Genomic DNA, 21472 nt, shown 5'->3' with positions numbered 1-21472 from the left:
AGGGCTCTGGCTGGGCCTGTCAAGAATGGTCACAGAATTGTTCTGCAGCCACTTATTTGTTATTTTAGCTGTGTGCTTAGGGTCATTGTCTTGTTGGAAGGTGAAACTTCGGCCAAGTCCTGACTGGTAGAGGGCTGCAGTGATAGTTAACTTTGTGAAACTTTCTCCCATCTCCCTACTGTATCTCTGGAGTTCAGCCACAGTGATCTTGGGGTTCTTCTTTACCTCTCTCACCAAGGGTCTTCTCCCACAATTGCTCACTTTGGTTGGACGGCCAGGTCTAGGAAGACTTCTGGTGGTCCCAAACTTCCATTTAAGAATTATGGAGGCCTCTGTGCTCTTAGGAGCTTTGAGTACTGCAGAAATTCTGATGTAACCATGGCCAGATCTGTGCCTTGCCACACTTCTGTCTCTGAGCTCCTTGGCCAGTTCGTTTGACCTCATGATTCTCATTTGGTCTGACATGCACTCTGAGCTGTGAGGTCTTATATAGACAGGTCTGTGCCTGTCCAAATCAAGTCCTATCAGTTTAATTAAACACAGCTGGACTCCAATGAAGGAGTAGAACCATCTCAAGGAGGATCACAAGGAAATGGACAGCATGTGACTTAAATATGAGTGTCTGAGCAAGAGGTCTGAATACTTATGACAATGTGATATTTCAGTTTTTCTTTTATAATAAATTTGCTAAAATTTCTGTTTTTTTTCCCCAGTCAAGTATGGGTGCAGAGTGTACATTATTGAGAAAAAAATTAACTTTTTTGAATTTACCAAATGGCTGCAATCAAACAAAGAATGAAAAATGTAAAGGGGTCTGAATACTTTCTGTACCCACTGTATTTATAATTTACCCTATGTTGTAACTATACATTTAGAAAGTTCCTGATTGGAGTCCCATACTTTGATAATGTCCCCCATTATGACCCCATACTTTGTTAATGTCACCCATTGTTAACTCATATCTTAAGGAGACAAAATGGGGATGCTACAGACACAAAAAGGTTGATGCTATTACTGTATAGGGCATAAATGGCGTACGTTACTACTGTATTGGTGCCACTGGAGAGGTGTGAGGAGAGAATTACTGTTGTGTTTGGACACAAAGACAGACATTGTAACTAATCTGGATTACAAAAAGGAATTTTAATATTGTTTGGGATCAATAAAAGGGGACATTAGTACTGATACTAAATGGGGTCCAGAGAGGAGGGCATTTTTACTTTGAGGGGGTCGCATATGGAGACATCACTATTGTAATATATTTTATTTTTGTGAATAATGTTACTGTGAGTGAGAACACAAAAGAGGCACTGTTACTGTGTAGGGCTCCCATGTAGCACATAGGCACTTTTCTTCTTCACGCAGTGCAGTATAGAAGTGCGGGATCATTGTATTACCTCTACACTATACACTATCTGCAGAGCTCCTGCACATTTATACTATATACAGAGCTCCTGTGTATAATGCCACCAATAATCAATGTATTACCTGTACCCTTACACTATACATTATTCATAGAACTCCTGTGTATAATGTCACTGGTGATCACTGGATTTACCTAAACTGCATACACTATATGTCATCAACAGACCTCCTGGGAATACTGGTGATATTATTGTAAGGTGGCTTATCTTAATCATCGGTATTTTGATATTATTCAATCACCCATGTATATGTTGGTAATATGTGGTCATGAATTTATGTTGCAGTATGTGTCCCTTGTATGTGGTATTTTGGTATATTGGTCTTCATATAGTAGGTTTTGTTTAGTTGCAGGATGATGGTTATATTCAGATACTATGTGGTGGTAATATATGGTCAGAGTGTGACGGAGTTATTTTGCTTTTGTATAGTGATATTGGTCTTGGTATAGGGAACTTTGTTCAGTAACAGAATAGAAATGATAATATTTGTTCTTTGGAATGGCTATTATTTAGAAGCATTACTTAGAAAATGATCTTATTGCTGCATTTTCTGTTAGATGTATTATTTAGTGGTGTTTTTTTTTTTTTTTTTTAATTTCTGGGATTTGTGAACATAAATGTCTTTATTAGCTTCTTGCAATGCCACTTGGGCCCATAGAGTGGGTGAAATAAGTATTGAACATGTCACCAATTACATGTTAAAAGTACATGTATTTCTAAAGGAGTTATTGACAGGAAATTTCCACCAAATGTTGACAACAACCTATCCAATCCAGACAGGCAAAAAAGTCAAATCATAAATGTCCATAAATTAAGTTATGTGTAATAACACAGAGGAAAAGTATTGACCACCTTTACTGAAACTTTTTTAATACTTCGTAGAAAAGCCTTTGTTGATGATCATAGCTTTGAGACACCGACTGTATGGAGAAACTAGTCGCAGGCATTGCTCAGGTGAGATTTTGGCCCATTCCTCCACACAAGCACTATTCACATTCTGAAGGTCCCGTGGGCTCCTTCTGTGAAGTCTGAGCTTTAGTTCCTTCCATAAATTTTCTTTTTTTCTTTTTCATTCAGGTCAGGTGATTGGCTGGTCCATTCTATCAGCTTTATTTTCTCTCTTTGAAATCAATTGAGAGTTTCCTTCGCTGTGTGTTTAAGATCATGGTCTTGCTGAAATGTCCATCCTTGTTTCATATTCATCATCCTGGTAGATGGCAGCAGATTTTTTATCAAGAATGTCTTGGTACATTTGTCCATTCATCAACTATATAAAGGTTGCCAATGCCGTATGCTGAAAAACGGCCCAACTATACGTCTAACCAAAAAAGGTAGTCAAAGGAGAAAAAATCTAAATAGTTAAACATTCATATCCCCTTAAGAATTCACTTTTAATTTATACATCCAAATAACAAGAAAATTGCCCAACGTCAAAAATGTGAGTGTGCACTATAAAATGAGTCAATTAAGGATGTAGTGATTATTAGGTGTTCATGCAATAGATATGATCAATACATCAGATTGATATGTCACTTTAGGGCTATGACACATCCCTATCATACACAAACTATGATATCACTCTATTGACAGCCATACAATAAATCCACCTCTGTATGGTTAGTATGTATTTACATTATGTCATGTGGGCAGTAATATAGTTGTGTAAAAAGAGAAAAAAAAGGAGGACAAAAACAAGGTGTATGTAGTCAAACAGATATATCATCTCTCCCAGATAGCCATTCCTGACCTAAGGGGTTGGCACAGTAACATCAGTACATAAATGGCGCCCCCACTCACGTCTCCTCTCCCTAGTTAACCCTAAGATGCCCTATTAAATATCCAACTGATGTAGGGAAAAGGTCAACTAGGCGATGAGGTGGTCGGAAGCTACTGGGAGAGTAATGCAATAGGAGAGTATTGTGATGGTTATTACACTATAAAAGGTATGCAAAACAGAGGGACAAAAAATAGGTAAACTAAAAAACACCGGTAGACTCGCAGAAAAGTCACGCACTCTATATGTACTAACGACGAAGAATCTCCCTGAGCATTAACTAATACAATCCTTACAACTTTTTTTTGCTTAACCTTTATGGTGTAATGATTATGTAATGATCCCTCCTATTGCATTACTCTCCCTGCAGCTTCCCACCATCTCATTGCCTAATTGACCTTTGCCATCCATCGGTTGGATATTTAATAAGGCATTTTAGGGTTAACTAGGGACATGCAACGTGTGTATGGGAGTGCCATTTGTGTACTGATGTTAGGGTGCTAACCCCTGCGGTCCACAAGCGCTATCTGAGGGTTACCAGGGAGAGATGATAAATCTGTTTGACTACACCTTGTTTTTCTCCTCTTTTCTTTCTCTTTTTATACAACTATATTACTGCTCATATGACATAGTGTAAATAGATACTAACTTTAAAGAGATTCTTTCTAAATAAAAGTGAATTAGTAAGGGGATATGAATGTTGAACTAAAACAGTCCCACACCATCATCTTCCTACCACCAAACTTCACTGTTGGTATGGTGTTTTTGGGGTGATATGTAGTGCCTTTTGGGGTCCAAACATGGTATGTATCATGGCCTCTAAAGAGTTCAGTTTTGGTCTCATCTGACCAGACTATATTCTTTAAATGCATTTGAACATGCTTTTTGTTCTGCAATGAAGTCTTGCAGGGTGAATGTGCACAAAGACCATGGAGGTTGAGTGCATTACTTATTGTTTTATTTGAAACAATTGTACCTGCTGATTCTAGGTCTTCCTGTAGCAATCCAGGTTGTCATTGGCTCTTGGACAACTCTTCTGATAAATATGTTCACTCCTCTGTCTGATATATATTGGGAGCACCTTGTTATGTGCAATTTATGGTGAAATTATGCTCTTTCCACTTCTGGATTATGGCCCCAATAGTGCTCACTGGAACCTTCAGTAGTTTAGAAATTCTTCTGTAACTAATGTCATCATTATTATGTTTTGCAGCAATAAGGTGGCGAAGATCTTGAGACGGCTCACTGATTTTACCCATCATGAGATGTTTCAACTTGGTAATGAGACACCTTTTCATAGGTCATCAGTTAAACCAACTGATATTATTTTTCACTAATTGGCAGGATTGCTTTGTAATGAATGATTTCTGCTGGTGTTATGACTTTCCATGGCTTTTTGCATGTCTCTTTCTTTATGTGTTGAATGCTTTTTCCCTGGGTCATTATTACACATAACTTCATTTATGGACACTATGGTTTGATTTCTTTACGTGTGTGGATTGTGTGGGTTGTTACCAACGTCTAGCGAGAATTTCATGTCAATAGGACCTTTAGAATTATATTTACCACATTTTACGGATTGTATTCCTCGGAATTTGGGAGGAAAATGGAGGTGCGCCTTCTAATCTGAAATGAGTTTACCTGGGTGACAGTGGTAGAATGGGGTCACAGGAAGCAGGGTCGCTGCTTCAGGAGGCTGGTGAAGGCAGGAGCAAGGCAATGCTGCGGTGCCTGGGCTCTCACAAGATGTTGACGCCAGTGAGCGGAGTCTCCTTTCCCAATGATTTCCCTGATGGTGGGCTTTGGGAAAATGATCCCCAAAGTCGACGCAAGCGCAGATTGAGATCTGGGGAGAAGTGATATCAGGAGACAAGATCTCGTTTCCTGAGATCGCAATCTGCTCACGCGCTTCCTCTGGTGGCCATTTTCCAAAAGCCCACCATCAGGGAAATCATTGGGAAAGGAGACTCCGCTCACAGGCGCCGGCATTTTCTGAGAGCCCAGGCACCTCAGCTTGGCCTCGCCCCTGCCGTTGCCAGCCTCCTGTGACCCCGCTCCACCGCAGCCGCCCCCCCAGGTAAGTTATTGTTAAAACAAACTATAAGATGCACCACCATTTTATTAAAATACTTTTTTACTATCTTCCACCCCAAAATTTTGATGGGCGTCTTATGGTCCAGTGCGTCTTATAATCTGCAAAATACGGTACTACAAAAATTGGTGATGTGTTCAATGCTTATTTCACCCACTGTATACAGTATCTGAGCAACATGCTCTTGGTATTGGCAGGAAGGAGCCAAATTAAAATTTGGTCCTGGGGCCTATATGACTCTAGTTATGCCACTGACTCAATCATTCTTCTTTTAAACTAATTAGGTCATCTATGCAAAACCAGATATGAGTTTCCAAAACACACAGATATGTACAAAAGGCATTGAAAAATCACAGCAGTAGCCATGAGAAAATGCTCCAAACACCTATGGAATATAAATAAATATAATGTATAGGTTATTAAAGCTACTATTGCGCCCATAATCACCTCTAACGCTGCTCAAGGTTTATTATCGTTTATGCTCTAGATTTTGGATTGGAATAATTGGTCGGGTAACACTGGAGTCACAAATTTATGAAGGACACAAAGATGTAGTTAGGCTCATTATCTAGCACTGACAAAACGAAACAAATCTATACATTCACATTCAGGCTCTATCAAACAGTTATACAAAAAAATGTATACCAACAAAGAAGACCTGGAAGACGGGTTGCAACATCCTCTGTAGACCAAATGTCAGGGCATCTTCTGAATTTGCAGCTTTTGTAAGAAAACCATAAAAATATAAGGTAACTTGTTAATTCACTGTTTTATGCATTGAAAGATCATTGAAAAAATGCACTCCAAACAGCATTGATATGTTATAAAAGATGTTTTACTCTATGTAATTTCTTTTAGTTACAATTTCAATAGCAATCTCGTACTTTGTATATTGTACCAAAATGTAGCCTAAGGCTATGTTCACACATTGTGGTTTTTTTCAGCATGTTTTAAATGTGTTTTTTATTGCAAATTTTCACATTTTTTACAGTACCAGAAAAGTTTGAGATTTCAGAAATGTCATGCAGTCAGTTTGTTTTTATTTGTCCTCAGAATTTTGTTTGTGCAAAACCTTGGGTTTTGCAGAATGGAGCATGTCACTTTCTTCAGCTTATTTTTACTCACTGAAAGCAATGGGAGGTGCAAAAAAATGCTGAAAATTCGCAGGTATCAGTTTTTGCTGTGTTTTTGGTGCCTAAACCTGATGAAGTAGAATCGGATGTTTTATATGCACTAAACTTTATCAGAATGCACAAGAGGCAAGTTTACCATGACAAAAACGCAGGAAAAAAGACAAAAAATGCAACAAAAAATGCAAACATGCTTTTTTGCAGCAAGTTTCTTACTGCCAAGAGAGCGGATGAAAAGCATCAAAACCCCAAGGTGTGAACATAGCTTAAGTCAGTACATTTTGAACTGGCTGCTCCTGTGTTTGCTACGTCTTGGTGTCAGGATCTTATATTTGAGGTATTTGTGCCAAAAGAAAATGTTTACAATTGCCAAGCAAGGACATTTCATCTGTATATATTAATATATGAAATATGAAATTAGTATAGAAATTGAAAAAAAATAAAAGAAATTGCATACAGTAAAAAAAAAATTATATTATATACAGGTCCTTCTCAAAAAATTAGCATATAGTGTTAAATTTCATTATTTACCATAATGTAATGATTACAATTAAACTTTCATATATTATAGATTCATTATCCACCAACTGAAATTTGTCAGGTCTTTTATTGTTTTAATACTGATGATTTTGGCCTACAACTCCTGATAACCCAAAAAACCTGTCTCAATAAATTAGCATATCAAGAAAAGGTTCTCTAAACGACCTATTACCCTAATCTTCTGAATCAACTAATTAACTCTAAACACATGCAAAAGATACCTGAGGCTTTTAAAAACTCCCTGCCTGGTTCATTACTCAAAACCCCCATCATGGGTAAGACTAGCGACCTGACAGATGTCAAGAAGGCCATCATTGACACCCTCAAGCAAGAGGGTAAGACCCAGAAAGAAATTTCTCAACAAATAGGCTGTTCCCAGAGTGCTGTATCAAGGCACCTCAATGGTAAGTCTGTTGGAAGGAAACAATGTGGCAGAAAACGCTGTACAACGAGAAGAGGTGACCGGACCCTGAGGAAGATTGTGGAGAAGGACCGATTCTAGACCTTGGGGAACCTGAGGAAGCAGTGGACTGAGTCTGGTGTGGAAACATCCAGAGCCACCGTGCACAGGCGTGTGCAGGAAATGGGCTACAGGTGCCGCATTCCCCAGGTAAAGCCACTTTTGAACCATAAACAGCGGCAGAAGCGCCTGACCTGGGCTACAGAGAAGCAGCACTGGACTGTTGCTAAGTGGTCCCAAGTACTTTTTTCTGATGAAAGCAAATTTTGCATGTCATTCGGAAATCAAGGTGCCAGAGTCTGGAGGAAGACTGGGGAGAAGGAAATGCCAAAATGCCTGAAGTCCAGTGTCAAGTACCCAGTCAGTGATGGTGTGGGGTGCCATGTCAGCTGCTGGTGTTGGTCCACTGTGTTTCATCAAGGGCAGGGTCAATGCAGCTAGCTATCAGGAGATTTTGGAGCACTTCATGCTTCCTGGCCCCTGCTCACAGTGCCAAAACCACTGGTAAATGGTTTACTGACCATGGTATTACTGTGCTCAATTGGCCTGCCAACTCTCCTGACCTGAACCCCATAGAGAATCTGTGGGATATTGTGAAGAGAAAGTTGAGAGACGCAAGACCCAACACTCTGGATGAGCTTAAGGCCGCTATTGAAGCATCCTGGGCCTCCATAACATCTCAGCTGTGTCACAGGCTGATTGCCTCCATGCCACGCTGCATTGAAGCAGTGATTTCTGCCAATGGATTCCCGACCAAGTATTGAGTACATAACTGAACATTATTATTTGATGGTTTTTTTGTTTGTTATTAAAAAACACTTTTATTTGATTGGACGGTTGAAATATGCTAATTTATTGAGACAGGTTTTTTGGGTTATCAGGAGTTGTAGGCCAAAATCATCAGTATTAAAACAATAAAAGACCTGACAAATTTCAGTTGGTGGATAATGAATCTATAATATATGAAAGTTTAATTGTAATCATTACATTATGGTAAATAATGAAATTTAACACTATATGCTAATTTTTTGAGAAGGACCTGTAAATGCTGTTTGGAGTAAATTTTTTCAATTTGACACGTTTTTTGGATAGGAAGGATGCATGAGTGCAGTCATATCCTTGACTCCAATGTATTACCTTTCAGCAAAATGTGGTTTCAAAAGATAATGAAACAAACTCAGAAACAAATATAAGCATAGTAACAAACATTTATTATAAGGTTATTCCCATAGAGTAAGGGATAACTTACTGAATTCTGGAGTGCTGACCCTTAGTGATCCTGAGAACAGAGGTCCAGAATCATGAGAATAGGGCTCTGCTTGACCTCTGTTCCATTCATTGTTTAGGGGATTGCTGGATGAAGCCGAATTTCATTGCCCAGAGTGACAAAAATTATTTTTATATATTTCTTTATAATACTTTTAATACTACAAAGACATTTTTAAAGTATGTTACTCCTACACATACTGTAAGTCAAGAGCCTGTATGGCTCAGCTTGACCTGGCACAGGTAGATAGCACAGTCCAAGTTTCCTACCGTAGGTAGAAATATGATACACTACTGTCGATTCACAGGTGTTTTACCAAAAAATGTGTCTGCTGATTATCTGAATCTTCCATCCAGTCACATGCTGTGGGTCAGTACTATATGTATAAATTGAACAAGATCTCATGTTACAATGGGCCAAAAAGGACAATTATATGTTGAAAATATTGTAACCGGAGTCCATTGTAACCCGAGGGACCACTGTATGTGCATGTGAAGTTTAAAGGACTGTTTTCCAGGAAGTTATTCCACGATCGTATGAAAATGGAAACCAGGAACAATGAACAATATTATTAGTACAGAAACCGTGCGCAGAAAAAAATCTCACCTTCACTTGCATAGATATTTTGGATGGTTTGTGCTAGGCTTTGGTCCAGGGTTTGTAATAATAATGACATTTTTTTGAATGTTTCACTTTCCTATGTAAAATACAAAAATAAGATGGATTACATGTAAATCACTTGATGCGAGTTAATCAAGCTCTGAGCTCAGTCTCCAGCATCCAGTCCAACCCTGTGGTCATGACCTGGATCTGTATGAAGCTGTCTATCTATCTGCACCTTCTGAACTTCTTTAAGTCTTAATATATGGCCCACAGTAAATATTAAAAATATGCCAACTTTCTCCTTGCACCCTCACTCTTTTCTTTAGTCCAACATAATACATGAGTTTCACATTTCTGCTTTGCTTTGTATATGCCCTTGAGGTGACTTTATTATATGCTCTGCATGTGGTCTTGTTTATGTTGTACTAGATGGTGGCCCGATTCTAACGTATCGGGTATTCTAGAATATGTAGGTAGTATATAGCACAGGCTACGTACTATATTGCACAGTGACGTAGTATATAACACAACCGACGTAGTATATAACAGAGCTACGTAGTATGTAACACAGTCTACATAGTATATAGCAGAGCTACATAGTATAAAACACAGCCACGTAGTATATAACATAGCAGAGCCACGTAGTATATTGTAGAGCCACGTAGTATATTGCACAGGCACGTAGTATATTGCACAGCCATGTAGTATATAACACAGTCACGTAGTGTATTGCACAGCTACGTAGTGTATTGCACAGCTATGTAGTATATTGGTCAGCAACGTAGTATATAGCAGAGCCACGTAGTATATTGTAGAGCCACGTAGTATATTGCACAGGCACGTAGTATATTGCACAGCCACGTAGTATATAACACAGTCATGTAGTGTATTGCACAGCTACGTAGTGTATTGCACAGATATGTAGTATATTGGTCAGCAACGTAGTATATAGCAGAGCCACGTAGTATATAACATAGCCACGTAGTATATTGTAGAGACACGTAGTATATTGCATAGCTACGTAGTATATTGCACAGCCACGTAGTATATAACAGAGCCACGTAGTATATTGCACAGTCGACGTAGTATATAACAGAACCGACACAGCCACATAGTATATTGCAAAGCTACGTAGTATATAACACAGAGCACGTAGTATATTGCACAGCCACTTGGTATATTGGACAGTCACGTTGTATATTGCACAGTCACGTTGTATATTGCCCAGCTACATAGTATATAGCACAGAGATGTAGTATATAACAGAGCCAACGCAGGATGTAACACAGCCCACATAGTATATAGCAATGTGGGCACTATATGCATGGTTAAAAAAGACTTAAAATAAAAAATAAACATATACTCACCTTCCGAAGGCCCCTTGAAGTCCTGGCGCCTGTGTGCGGTGCAAGCGGCAGCTTCCGGTCCCAGGGTTGGTATGAGCGCAGGACCTGTGATGATGTCACGGTCACATGACCGTGACGTCATGGCAGGTCCTTCTCGCATAGCATTCTTGGCACCGGAACCTGCCGCTTGCACTGCTGAGGACAGCCCGCGACGTCGGAAGGTGAGAATAACCTTTTTTTTTATTATTATTATTTGTAACATTAGATCTTTTTACTATTGATGCTGCATATGCAGCATCAATAGTAAAAAGTTGGTCACACAGGGTTATTAGCTGCGTTACCGGAGTGTGTTACACTGCGGCATAACGCGGTCCGTTAACACTGCCATTAACCCTGTGTGAGGGCTGACTGGAGGGGATTATGGAGCGGGCACTGACTGCGGGGAGTAAGGAGCGGCCATTTTGCCGCCGGACTGTGCCCGTCGCTGATTGGTCGTGGCTGTTTTGCCGCGACCAATCAGCGACTTGGGATTTCAGTTACAGACAAAAAGACAGACAGACAGAAAGACGGAAGTGACCCTTAGACAATTATATAGTAGATTTTCCATGGGCTCTCTTTTGTTGCAGGGGTTTCTGAACCAAATACTTTACAAGAAAATTCCCATGGTAAAAAAGATTGGAAGACGCTGATTTAGACACTATTTGTCTCTCCTGCTCGGTTTAAAAACAATAATTTGTTTGGCTTATAAATCCTGCCCATCACTTTCAAAATCATGCAAATGGGGTTCTTACAACACCTTTATATACTCATAGGTGCTGCTGTGTACAATTGAAAAACTGTTTTATACCTGTCCCATGCTATATTTATATTCTGTGGTCCGGTCCGATGGGCGAATCCAATTTGTGATCAGCGCAGCCCTGGTCACTTCAAACACCACCTCTTCTATCTGGATGGAAGTTGTGAGATATGGGAAAATTATGTCTTATTGATATCACTTTGATATCTGATGGAATTCCCTGTCAGATGCAGTCGCCCAAAGATACTCGCTCCAAACTCAGCCCCCACCATTGACATTCCCCCAGGCCAAAAGGCAAGTCAATACACGTTATACAATGGGACCTCATTACCCAGGGAACCCACTTCCTTGGACAGAGCAGATCAATGTTTTTCTTTAATTAGCCCAAGCCTTTGAAGCTCTCTCTGGGGGTGGGGGGGCAAAAGACCATAGACCTGTGTCTCCCAGCACCAAGTTCCACAATTAACACAGGGGTGTGAATTCTTGTGCAGGAGAAGCCAACTGGAGTTCTTTGTTTGTCTCAAGCAGACCTCGTGACACTACAGATCCCAGACCAGCAGAGGGCTCTGAGATATTGAATCTGGAAAATGACCTATAATAACAGAATGCAATATCTCTGAGCCGAGCACATAAACGGAATCATTATTGAGTTATAAAGCATAGCTACTAGGAATTACATATGGTAGGCATATTTGGTCTCCCTGCACAGATAAAATCCAGCCGAACCCAGTGGCCCAACGCCATCTTAGTTAGACTGTCGGGCAGAAAGTTATGAGCATCCACGGTTTTGGACAGAAAACTATACTCTCAGATATGGGAGGAGAGAGGCTGCACAAGCCCAGGGGTTGGTACAGCGTGTGGGAAGGGGCAGCATAGGGGATAATAGGCAGTTCCTCATTTTGGACTGAGTTTTCTACTGGCAGGAGGCCTGTTAGCTGACACGGCCAGAGAATCTTGCAAGATTGGGACCTGTGATCCATCAGTGCCTCTCTGTGGTCACATGCTACATAACACGGTAATTGCAATCTATCTGTACCCTACCTTTGTACTTCACTCCTGACTGTATACCTGTATATCTGCTATTGTAAGCCCGTATTTTTATGACCATAAGACGCACTTTTTTCCTCCAAATTTGGAAGGAAAGTGTGGGTGCGTCTTATGGTAGGGATGTAGCATGTGGGGAGGGGGGCAGCAGCGAGTGGGATCGCACTGTTATCCCACTTCAGGAGGCAGAAAAATGTCCCCACTGCCAGGAATCAGTGCTGGGGAAACCATGTGGTCCCGATGAGTAAGTGCAGTGAATATTTATTAGCTACTCCCCGCCCACCTATCAGCTGAGCGGTGAGCCAGAGCAGCAAATGAATACTGCACTTAAGCAGCAACACACATGGTTTCCTCAGCGCTGATTCCTGCAGCAGCTGGGGAGATCCATGTGTCCGGGGAGGAGGAGGCAGCAGCAGCAGGGTCCGGGGGAGAGGAGATCGCTGCATACCTGCCTGAGCTGGAGCTGAGTGCTGTGCAGTGTGCACAAGGAGGACCTGTGATGATGTCAGAAGTGGGCGGGCTGGAGCATCACATGGCAGCACAAAGCCCTCCCTCTTCTTGACATCATCACAGGTGCTTCAGACTCCAACACTAGAATCTGCTGGCTTCCATTACCTGTGCTGTGGAAAGGCAACAATAGGGAGGGCTCTGTGTGCGCAGCCATGGGATGCTCCAGCTTTTACCTCACCACAGGCTGGCTGGCTGCCACAATTAAGAGGTTAGTCTTTACAAAACACAATAAAGCACTCTGCCACTCCTTTAGTGAACTATAACTCCCAGCATGTCATAGGATCTGCAGGACATGCTGGGAGTTATAGTTCTCCCATGGGATTTTAAAGCAGCACTCCAGTGTTATTTTGCAGTGCTGGAGTGGTGCTTTCAATATAAGCCCTGTGCCCCCATTCTTATACTCACCCTCCAGCATCTTCATATAGTACTTCACAGACACCACTCTGGTTTCGCAGCTTCCAACATAATAACATACTATTATATATAATAACACCACATATAATAGTATGTTATTAAATATTTTACCAAATTTTTTTGCTTCAAAAATTTTATTCCCTATTTTCCACCTCTAAAACCTGGGTGCGCCTTATAGTCCGGTGCAGAAATGGTAATCACGGCACTCAGGGCTTCTTGGAGGTGCACAAGTTAGGAATCCAACCCGTAAAGTATAACTAAGAAATACTTGGCACTCTGGAGATATTTGTTGCAAATTACAGAAATAGAAAGGCTCCAGACTGCAGAGAGAGACATGCACTCACAACTATATCTGATGAAGGTCTTGTTTGTATAGACCGAAAACGTTTATATATGTTGAACTGGATGCACCGAATAAAATCTATTTCTGTAATTTGCAACAAATATCTCCAGAGTGCCAAGTATTTCTTAGTTATAGTCCGGTGCGTCTTATAGTCCGAAAAATACGGTGTGTATATATATATATATATATATATATATATATATACACACCTGTGTCTTTCTAGTGCGCCTTTCAGCGATTAAATATAAAATTAATCTTGGGCTGCTCTTTTTATCTCATTTCACTAATCCCCACGTCCGCACGTTCCGTTGGTTATTATACACTACCCGGGTTAGTTTCTGACCCGATATAAGCCTGCTGTCGGATGGGGCTTATATCAAACGAGGAGCTGGTGACAGGATACCGTACTGTATTAGTGAGGAACTCTGATAGTGATGGCCCGGAGGTTCACATATATGTCCCCAGCCTGGACTAGTGATGTACTGTATATCCCGTCTCACTGGGAGCACCTCAATAACTTATACTTATAAGGGAAGCCTTTCCGGCGACTATTTGCCCTCGGTGCAGTAGAAAAAAAATCTTAAGTTGCGTTACCCAAGGGTATTCTTTCAGGTTTTGCTACAATTTGTTTAATATTTTTCTGTTTTCAAATAAATACAGGCTAATGAATAAACTAAACTGTTGGATTTTTTTTTATGAAAAACAAGTTGAAATTTGTCACATGAAAATTTTAAATAATTATTGGAAAAAGGTTTGTGAATTCCAGTCGTTTTTTTACTATTAGATTAGGTCTGCAGTTACTCCACGCCAGCTGGCACTGAACAGTTTGATAAATCATTGCTGAAACAGTCTCTGAAGGAAATGAAAAGGATTTCATTACTTTAATCTGTTTACAAAATTGTATTTGAAAAATTCAAGTAGACATTATTTAATTTGAACAAGCAGGTAAACATGGTCAGCATTTTATCTGTTATTTGTAGTTAAGCAATTTTTTTTTTATAAAGGGTGATGTTTTATAGAAAGTTTTTATTTTCTTTTTTGCATAAGTAAAATATCAAAACTTTATGCTGCTCTTTGATTTTCATGTTCAGCACTTTTTGTGGAATTTTAGTCTTGAAAATTAACATTTGTTAACAAGAATTTGTTATCATTGTCTGTTATGTTACAGACACAATGGATCTACAGTCCAGTTATGATCACTGTTTCTGCAGGCCTTCCTGCTTACATCACACTTACCACGCTTCCTTCAAAGGGCGAATTCAGATGGCCATATAATACGGACAGCGATTGCATTGCAGTGCTTAAACTGGCCGTCGGCTCTCCTGACTCGAGTGTGATAGCATTTATTTCTATGCAGCTGTCACGTTCCGGTCAGGAGAGTCACCGGCCAGTCCGTGCACTATGGTGCGATTGTCATCCGTGTTATGCGGCCGTCTGACTGCGCCCTAACAGTGTAGAAATAGATTGAACTAGTCTGTTGTGATCCCAGGTTTTTTTTAGCTAATAGGTAATTCCCTGTTTGAGTAGGATACTTAAGTCACTTTTTAACTTTTTTTTTTTTAAATATTTCCTCTCTCATTCTTTTTCTCTCTCATTCTCTCTTTTTGTTTCTCGTTCTTTCTCTCATTCTCTTTCCCTCCTTCTGTCTCTCGTACTCTCTCATTTTCTCTCTCATCCTCCTCGTTCTTTCTGTTGCTCATTCTCTTGTTCTCTCTCATTTTATCTTTTTCTTTCCCTCTCTACTTCACTCAATTTCTTTCTTTTGCTTTCTGTCTCTTGCTCACTTTACATCTCTCATTCACTCTCTCTCTCTAGTTTGCACTTTCTCATTCTCTCTCTCTCTCTCTCTCCTGTTCAAACAGTTATTAAACGTATGGAGAATTTTTTTATTTTAATTTTAGTTTAACACAACTTAACTTTAGAATGTACAGTATGCTCCAATCGCTTTTTTGAGGTAATAAATGAATCAAAAACTAAAAGAGCCACCTTGTTAGACTGCAGCATTACTGCTGCACAAGGTGGCTCTTTTAGTTTATAACGGCTGGGGGGGGGGTGACAGTGGCCCTTTAATTAAAAGTTGAAAAAAGTTTTTAATCTTTCTGCTCCATTTCCAGTGATTTCAAAATCTCTGTTGTCAGTGAATGAATACATTCTTGTTTAGAATTTGAAGTTGAGAACCCAGATGAACCCTGCTGCCACATGTATTAACACTTTAAGGGTATGTGCACACGTTGCGGATTTGCCTTTGGAATTTTTTGTGCGGATTCTGCATCTCTTGGCAGAAAACGCAGGTGCAGATTTGATGCATTTTTAATGCGGATTTTGTGCGGATTTACTGCGGATTTTATGCGTTTTTAGCCCTGTGGATTTCTGTAATGGAATGGGCACAAAAATGTTGCAGATCCCCTCACAAATAAATGACATGCTCCTTCTTTTAATCTGCAGCGTTTTCTGTGCGGAATTTTCCGCACCATTAGCAGAGCATTTTTTTTCCCATTGATTTACATTGTACTGCAAATCACTTGCGGATCTGCAGCGTTTCTGCACTGAAAAAAACGCTGCGGATTCGCAGTAAATCCGCTACGTGTGCACATAGCCTAACAGCAGCTCCACACACATTGCTCCAGTGTTGGTTCTAGCTTGCTACAATTTTCAGCAGTAGACTTGAAGAAAAGACGGACACACACGCACATTGACAGTTAACAGACCATGATACTATAGCAAACTGTAATTGGCGTCAGGCAATATAAATAATATACCTCTGGATGCTCATTCCTAAGCATGATGGACGGCCGGGAGTCCATAAATGTGATGTATTCCTCAGCCAAAAGGGTGGATAATGAATCTAGAGATGTACTAGGTTTAGATGTTGCAAAGACTGTCTGTACTAGAGGCACAAGTAAAAGATAGTCTTCTTCTAAAAGATTTATCTTGCCTTGTTTATGAAAATAGGACACCACATTTCGCATACATTTTACAATGCCTAAAAATACATAAGCATAAATATTAAAAGTGCATGTACAAAGTATTTTACCAATAAACTTAATTGAGAATAGCTTAAAGCATACCAATAATAGCATTATATTCTCAGAGCTACATTACTTGTAAATTTGGGAAACAGCATATGAATTTTTATTTTGCATACACAAAATATGATAAACAAATGTAAAAATAAAATAAAAAAACACTCCCCTTACTTGTGGCTGTTTTATTTAAATAAAAAACAAAAACCAAAAAAAAAAAAAAAAAAAGGAAACTTAAAAGGAATCTGTTAGTTAGTTCAATGTTATGATCCGGTGGTAGGATCACCAAACTGACCTGATAGGTAAACCTGAATAATAGGACGAGCTCCGGGGATGTGGGAACTATACCGACCGCAATCCTGATCCTATCCACACACACTAAAGGCAGCCGTGGAGCGTTACCTAAAAACCTAGACGCCTCTTCACAGCCTGAGAAACTGGCTACCCCTAGAGAGAAAGCAAAGCCTCACTTGCCTCAGAGAAATAACCCCAAAGTTTAGGCAGCCCCCCACAAGTAATAACGGTGAGTTAAAGGGAAAATACAAACGTAGGTATGAAAAACAGGTTTAAGCAAATGAGGCCCGCTAACACTAAATAGACAGAAGATAGCAGGGATCTGTGCGGTCGGTACAAAAACTATCAAAAACTATCCACGCAGAAAGTACAAGAACCCCCACACCGACTCACGATGTGAGGAGCGCACTCTGCTCCCCAGAGCTTCCAGCAAGCAAAAAATCACATATAAGCAAGCTGGACTGAACACATCATATACTGAGAAACATTTTCAAGGAAACAATGAGCAAAAAGAACTAGCAAGACTTAGCTTCTCAGAAATAGACAGGTCACCAGGAAAATCCAGGAGAGGTCAGAACCAGTACTGAATACAACGACAGCAGGCAACAAGTAAAGGTCCAGGTGGAGTTAAATAGGAACCAGCATAGCAGGAAATGAGGCAGCTGAGCCCAGCTCCAGACCCGCAGTATCGCTAAGAGCCACCAGAGGGAGCCCAGATGGAATTCACAACAGTACCCCCCCTTGAGGAGGGGTCACCAAACCCTCACCAGAGCCCCCAGGCCGATCAGGACGAGCCGAATGAAAGGCACGAACCAAATCGGCCGCATGGACATCAGAGGCGACAACCCAGGAATTATCCTCCTGACCATAGCCCTTCCATTTAACTAAGTACTGAAGCTTCCGTCTCGAAACACGAGAATCCAAGATCTTCTCCACCACATACTCTAATTCTCCCTCGATCAAGACCGGAGCAGGAGGGTCAACAGAAGGAACCACAGGCACCACATATCTCCGCAACAATGACCTATGGAATACATTGTGAATGGCAAATGATGCTGGGAGGTCCAAACGAAAAGACACAGGGTTGAGGATTTCCAAAATCTTATAAGGACCGATGAAACGAGGCTTGAACTTAGGAGAGGAAACCTTCATCGGAACATAATGAGAAGACAACCATACCAAATCCCCCACACGAAGTCGGGGACCCACACAGCGACAGCGGTTAGCAAAGCGCTGAGCCTTCTCTTGTGACAACGTCAAATTGTCCACCACGTGGTTCCAAATCTGCTGCAACCTATCCACCACAGAATCCACCCCAGGACAGTCAGAAGGCTCAACCTGACCTGAGGAAAAACGAGGATGAAAACCAGAATTGCAATAAAAAGGCGAAACCAAAGTAGCAGAACTAGCCCGATTATTGAGGGCGAACTCAGCCAATGGCAAAAAAGTCACCCAATCATCCTGATCCACAGAAACAAAACATCTCAGATAAGTCTCCAAGGTCTGATTAGTTCGTTCGGTTTGGCAATTCGTCTGAGGATGGAAAGCCGATGAAAAAGATAATTCAATGCCCATCTTAGCACAAAAGGACCGCCAAAATCTGGACACAAACTGGGATCCTCTGTCAGACACAATATTCTCAGGAATACCATGCAAACGAACCACATTCTGAAAAAACAGTGGAACCAAATCGGAGGAGGAAGGCAGCTTAGGCAAGGGCACCAAATGGACCATTTTAGAAAAACGATCACAAACCACCCAGATAACAGACATCTTCTGAGAGACTGGAAGATCCGAAATAAAATCCATGGAAATATGCGTCCAGGGCCTCTTCGGGACAGGCAAAGGCAAAAGCAATCCACTGGCACGAGAACAGCAAGGCTTGGCCCGAGCACAAATCCCACAGGACTGCACAAAGGAACGCACATCCCGCGACAAGGAAGGCCACCAAAAGGACCTAGCCACCAAATCCCTGGTACCAAAAATCCCAGGATTACCCACCAACACCGAAGAATGAACCTCGGAAATGACTCTACTGGTCCATCTATCCGGGACAAACAGTCTCTCCGGTGGACAACGGTCAGGTCTATTGGCCTGAAATTCCTGCAGTACCCGTCGCAAATCAGGGGAGATGGCAGACAAAATCACCCCCTCTCTGAGGACACCAGCCGGTTCAGAAACTCCCGGAGAGTCAGGCACAAAGCTCCTCGAAAGAGCATCAGCCTTAACGTTCTTCGAACCCGGAAGGTATGAAACCACGAAATCGAAACGGGAGAAAAACAGCGACCACCGAGCCTGTCTAGGATTTAGCCATTTAGCAGACTCGAGATAAGTCAAATTCTTGTGATCCGTCAAGACCACCACACGATGTTTGGCTCCCTCGAGCCAATGTCGCCACTCCTCAAATGCCCACTTCATTGCCAACAACTCCCGATTACCAACATCATAATTCCGGTCGGCAGGCGAAAACTTTCTTGAAAAGAAAGCACATGGCCTCATCACAGAGCCATCAGAGCTTCTCTGAGACAAGACAGCCCCCGCTCCAATCTCAGAAGCATCAACCTTGACCTGGAAGGGCAGAGAGACATCCGGCTGACGCAAGACAGGAGCCGAAAAGAACCGACGTTTGAGCTCCTGAAAGGCCTCCACGGCCGCAGGAGACCAATTCGTCACATCAGAACCCTTCTTGGTCAAATCCGTCAAAGGCTTAACCATACTGGAAAAATTAGGGATGAAGCGACGGTAAAAATTAGCAAAACCCAAGAACTTCTGAAGACTCTTTACCGATGTAGGTTGAGTCCAGTCATAAATAGCCTGGATCTTGACTGGATCCATCTCAATGGTAGAAGGAGAAAAAATAAAGCCCAAAAAGGAAACCTTCTGGACTCCGAAGAGACATTTAGAGCCCTTCACAAACAAAGCATTGGCTCGCAGGACCTGAAATACCATCCTGACCTGCTTCACATGAGATTCCCAATCATCAGAAAAGACCAAAATATCGTCCAGGTACACAATCATAAATCTATCCAGATATTCTCGGAAGATATCGTGCATGAAGGACTGGAACACAGAAGGGGCATTAGAAAGCCCAAAAGGCATCACCAAGTACTCAAAATGGCCTTCGGGCGTATTGAATGCTGTTTTCCATTCATCGCCCTGCTTTATACGCACAAGATTATACGCTCCACGAAGATCTATCTTGGTGAACCAACTGGCCCCCCTAATCCGAGCAAACAGATCGGACAACAGTGGCAAAGGATACTGAAATTTGACCGTGATGTTATTTAGAAGGCGATAATCTATACAGGGTCTTAGAGAACCATCCTTCTTGGCCACAAAAAAGAACCCCGCACCCAAAGGGGACGAGGACGGGCGAATATGCCCCTTCTCCAAAGACTCCTTGATATAACTCCGCATAGCGGCATGTTCTGGTACAGACAAATTAAAAAGTCGTCCCTTAGGGAACTTACTACCAGGAATCAAATTTATGGCGCAATCACAATCCCTATGAGGAGGTAGGGCACTGGACTTGGGCTCATCAAATACATCCTGGTAGTCTGACAAAAATTCAGGGACTTCAGAAGGAGTAGAAGAAGCAATAGACACCAAAGGAGCATCGTCATGAATCCCCTGGCAACCCCAACTTGACACAGACATTGCTTTCCAATCCAAGACTGGATTATGAGCCTGCAGCCATGGCAGACCTAACACGACAACATCATGCAAATTATGTAACACAAGAAAGCGAATCACCTCCTGATGTGCAGGAGTCATGCACATGGTCACTTGAGCCCAGTACTGAGGTTTATTCTTGGCCAATGGCATGGCATCAATTCCCTTTAGTGGAATAGGGAATTGCAAAGGCTCCAAGATAAAACCACAGCGCCTGGCAAAAGACAAATCCATCAAATTCAGGGCAGCACCTGAATCCACAAAAGCCATAACTGAGTAGGATGACAGAGAGCAAATCAAAGTAACAGACAAAATGAATTTAGGCTGTACAGTACCAATGGTGACAGACTTAGCGACGTTTTTTATGCGCTTAGAACAATCTGAGATAACATGAGCAGAATCACCACAGTAAAAGCACAACCCATTCTGACGACTGTGATTTTGCCGTTCAATTCTGGTCAGAATCCAGTCACATTGCATAGACTCAGGCTTCTGCTCAGAAAATACCGCCAGATGGTGCACTGGTTTGCGCTCCCGTAAGCGCCGATCAATCTGAATGGCCAAAGACATTGACTCATTCAGACCCGCAGGCGTGGGGAACCCCACCATAACATCCTTAATAGCTTCAGAAAGACCCTTTCTGAAAATCGCTGCCAGGGCACACTCATTCCATTGAGTGAGCACAGACCATTTCCTAAACTTCTGACAGAAAACCTCTGCTTCATCCTGACCTTGGGAGA

At 41.4% G+C, this 21472-nt stretch overlaps 1 protein-coding gene and 1 long non-coding RNA gene across 4 annotated transcripts in view; one reads left to right on the top strand and one right to left on the bottom strand.

Annotated features, from left to right (window-relative positions):
* LOC143817959 (uncharacterized) overlaps window positions 1-21472 on the bottom strand; it is a 129784-nt gene that overhangs the window by 67165 nt on the left and 41147 nt on the right. Inside the window, exons 6-8 of the mRNA XM_077299418.1 lie at window positions 16503-16726; window positions 9294-9384; window positions 5936-6010 (exon numbers count right to left, since the gene is read on the bottom strand). Coding sequence (XP_077155533.1) covers window positions 5936-6010; window positions 9294-9384; window positions 16503-16726 — 390 coding nt within the window. The remainder of the gene's footprint in view (window positions 1-5935; window positions 6011-9293; window positions 9385-16502; window positions 16727-21472) is intronic.
* LOC143815221 (uncharacterized) overlaps window positions 1-21472 on the top strand; it is a 127399-nt gene that overhangs the window by 69631 nt on the left and 36296 nt on the right. The window lies entirely within an intron of this gene.

The sequence above is a fragment of the Ranitomeya variabilis genome, chromosome 3 (genome assembly GCF_051348905.1).
Source record: "Ranitomeya variabilis isolate aRanVar5 chromosome 3, aRanVar5.hap1, whole genome shotgun sequence".
Taxonomy (NCBI): domain Eukaryota; kingdom Metazoa; phylum Chordata; class Amphibia; order Anura; family Dendrobatidae; genus Ranitomeya; species Ranitomeya variabilis.
This window is presented reverse-complemented; position numbering and strand designations above follow the sequence as displayed.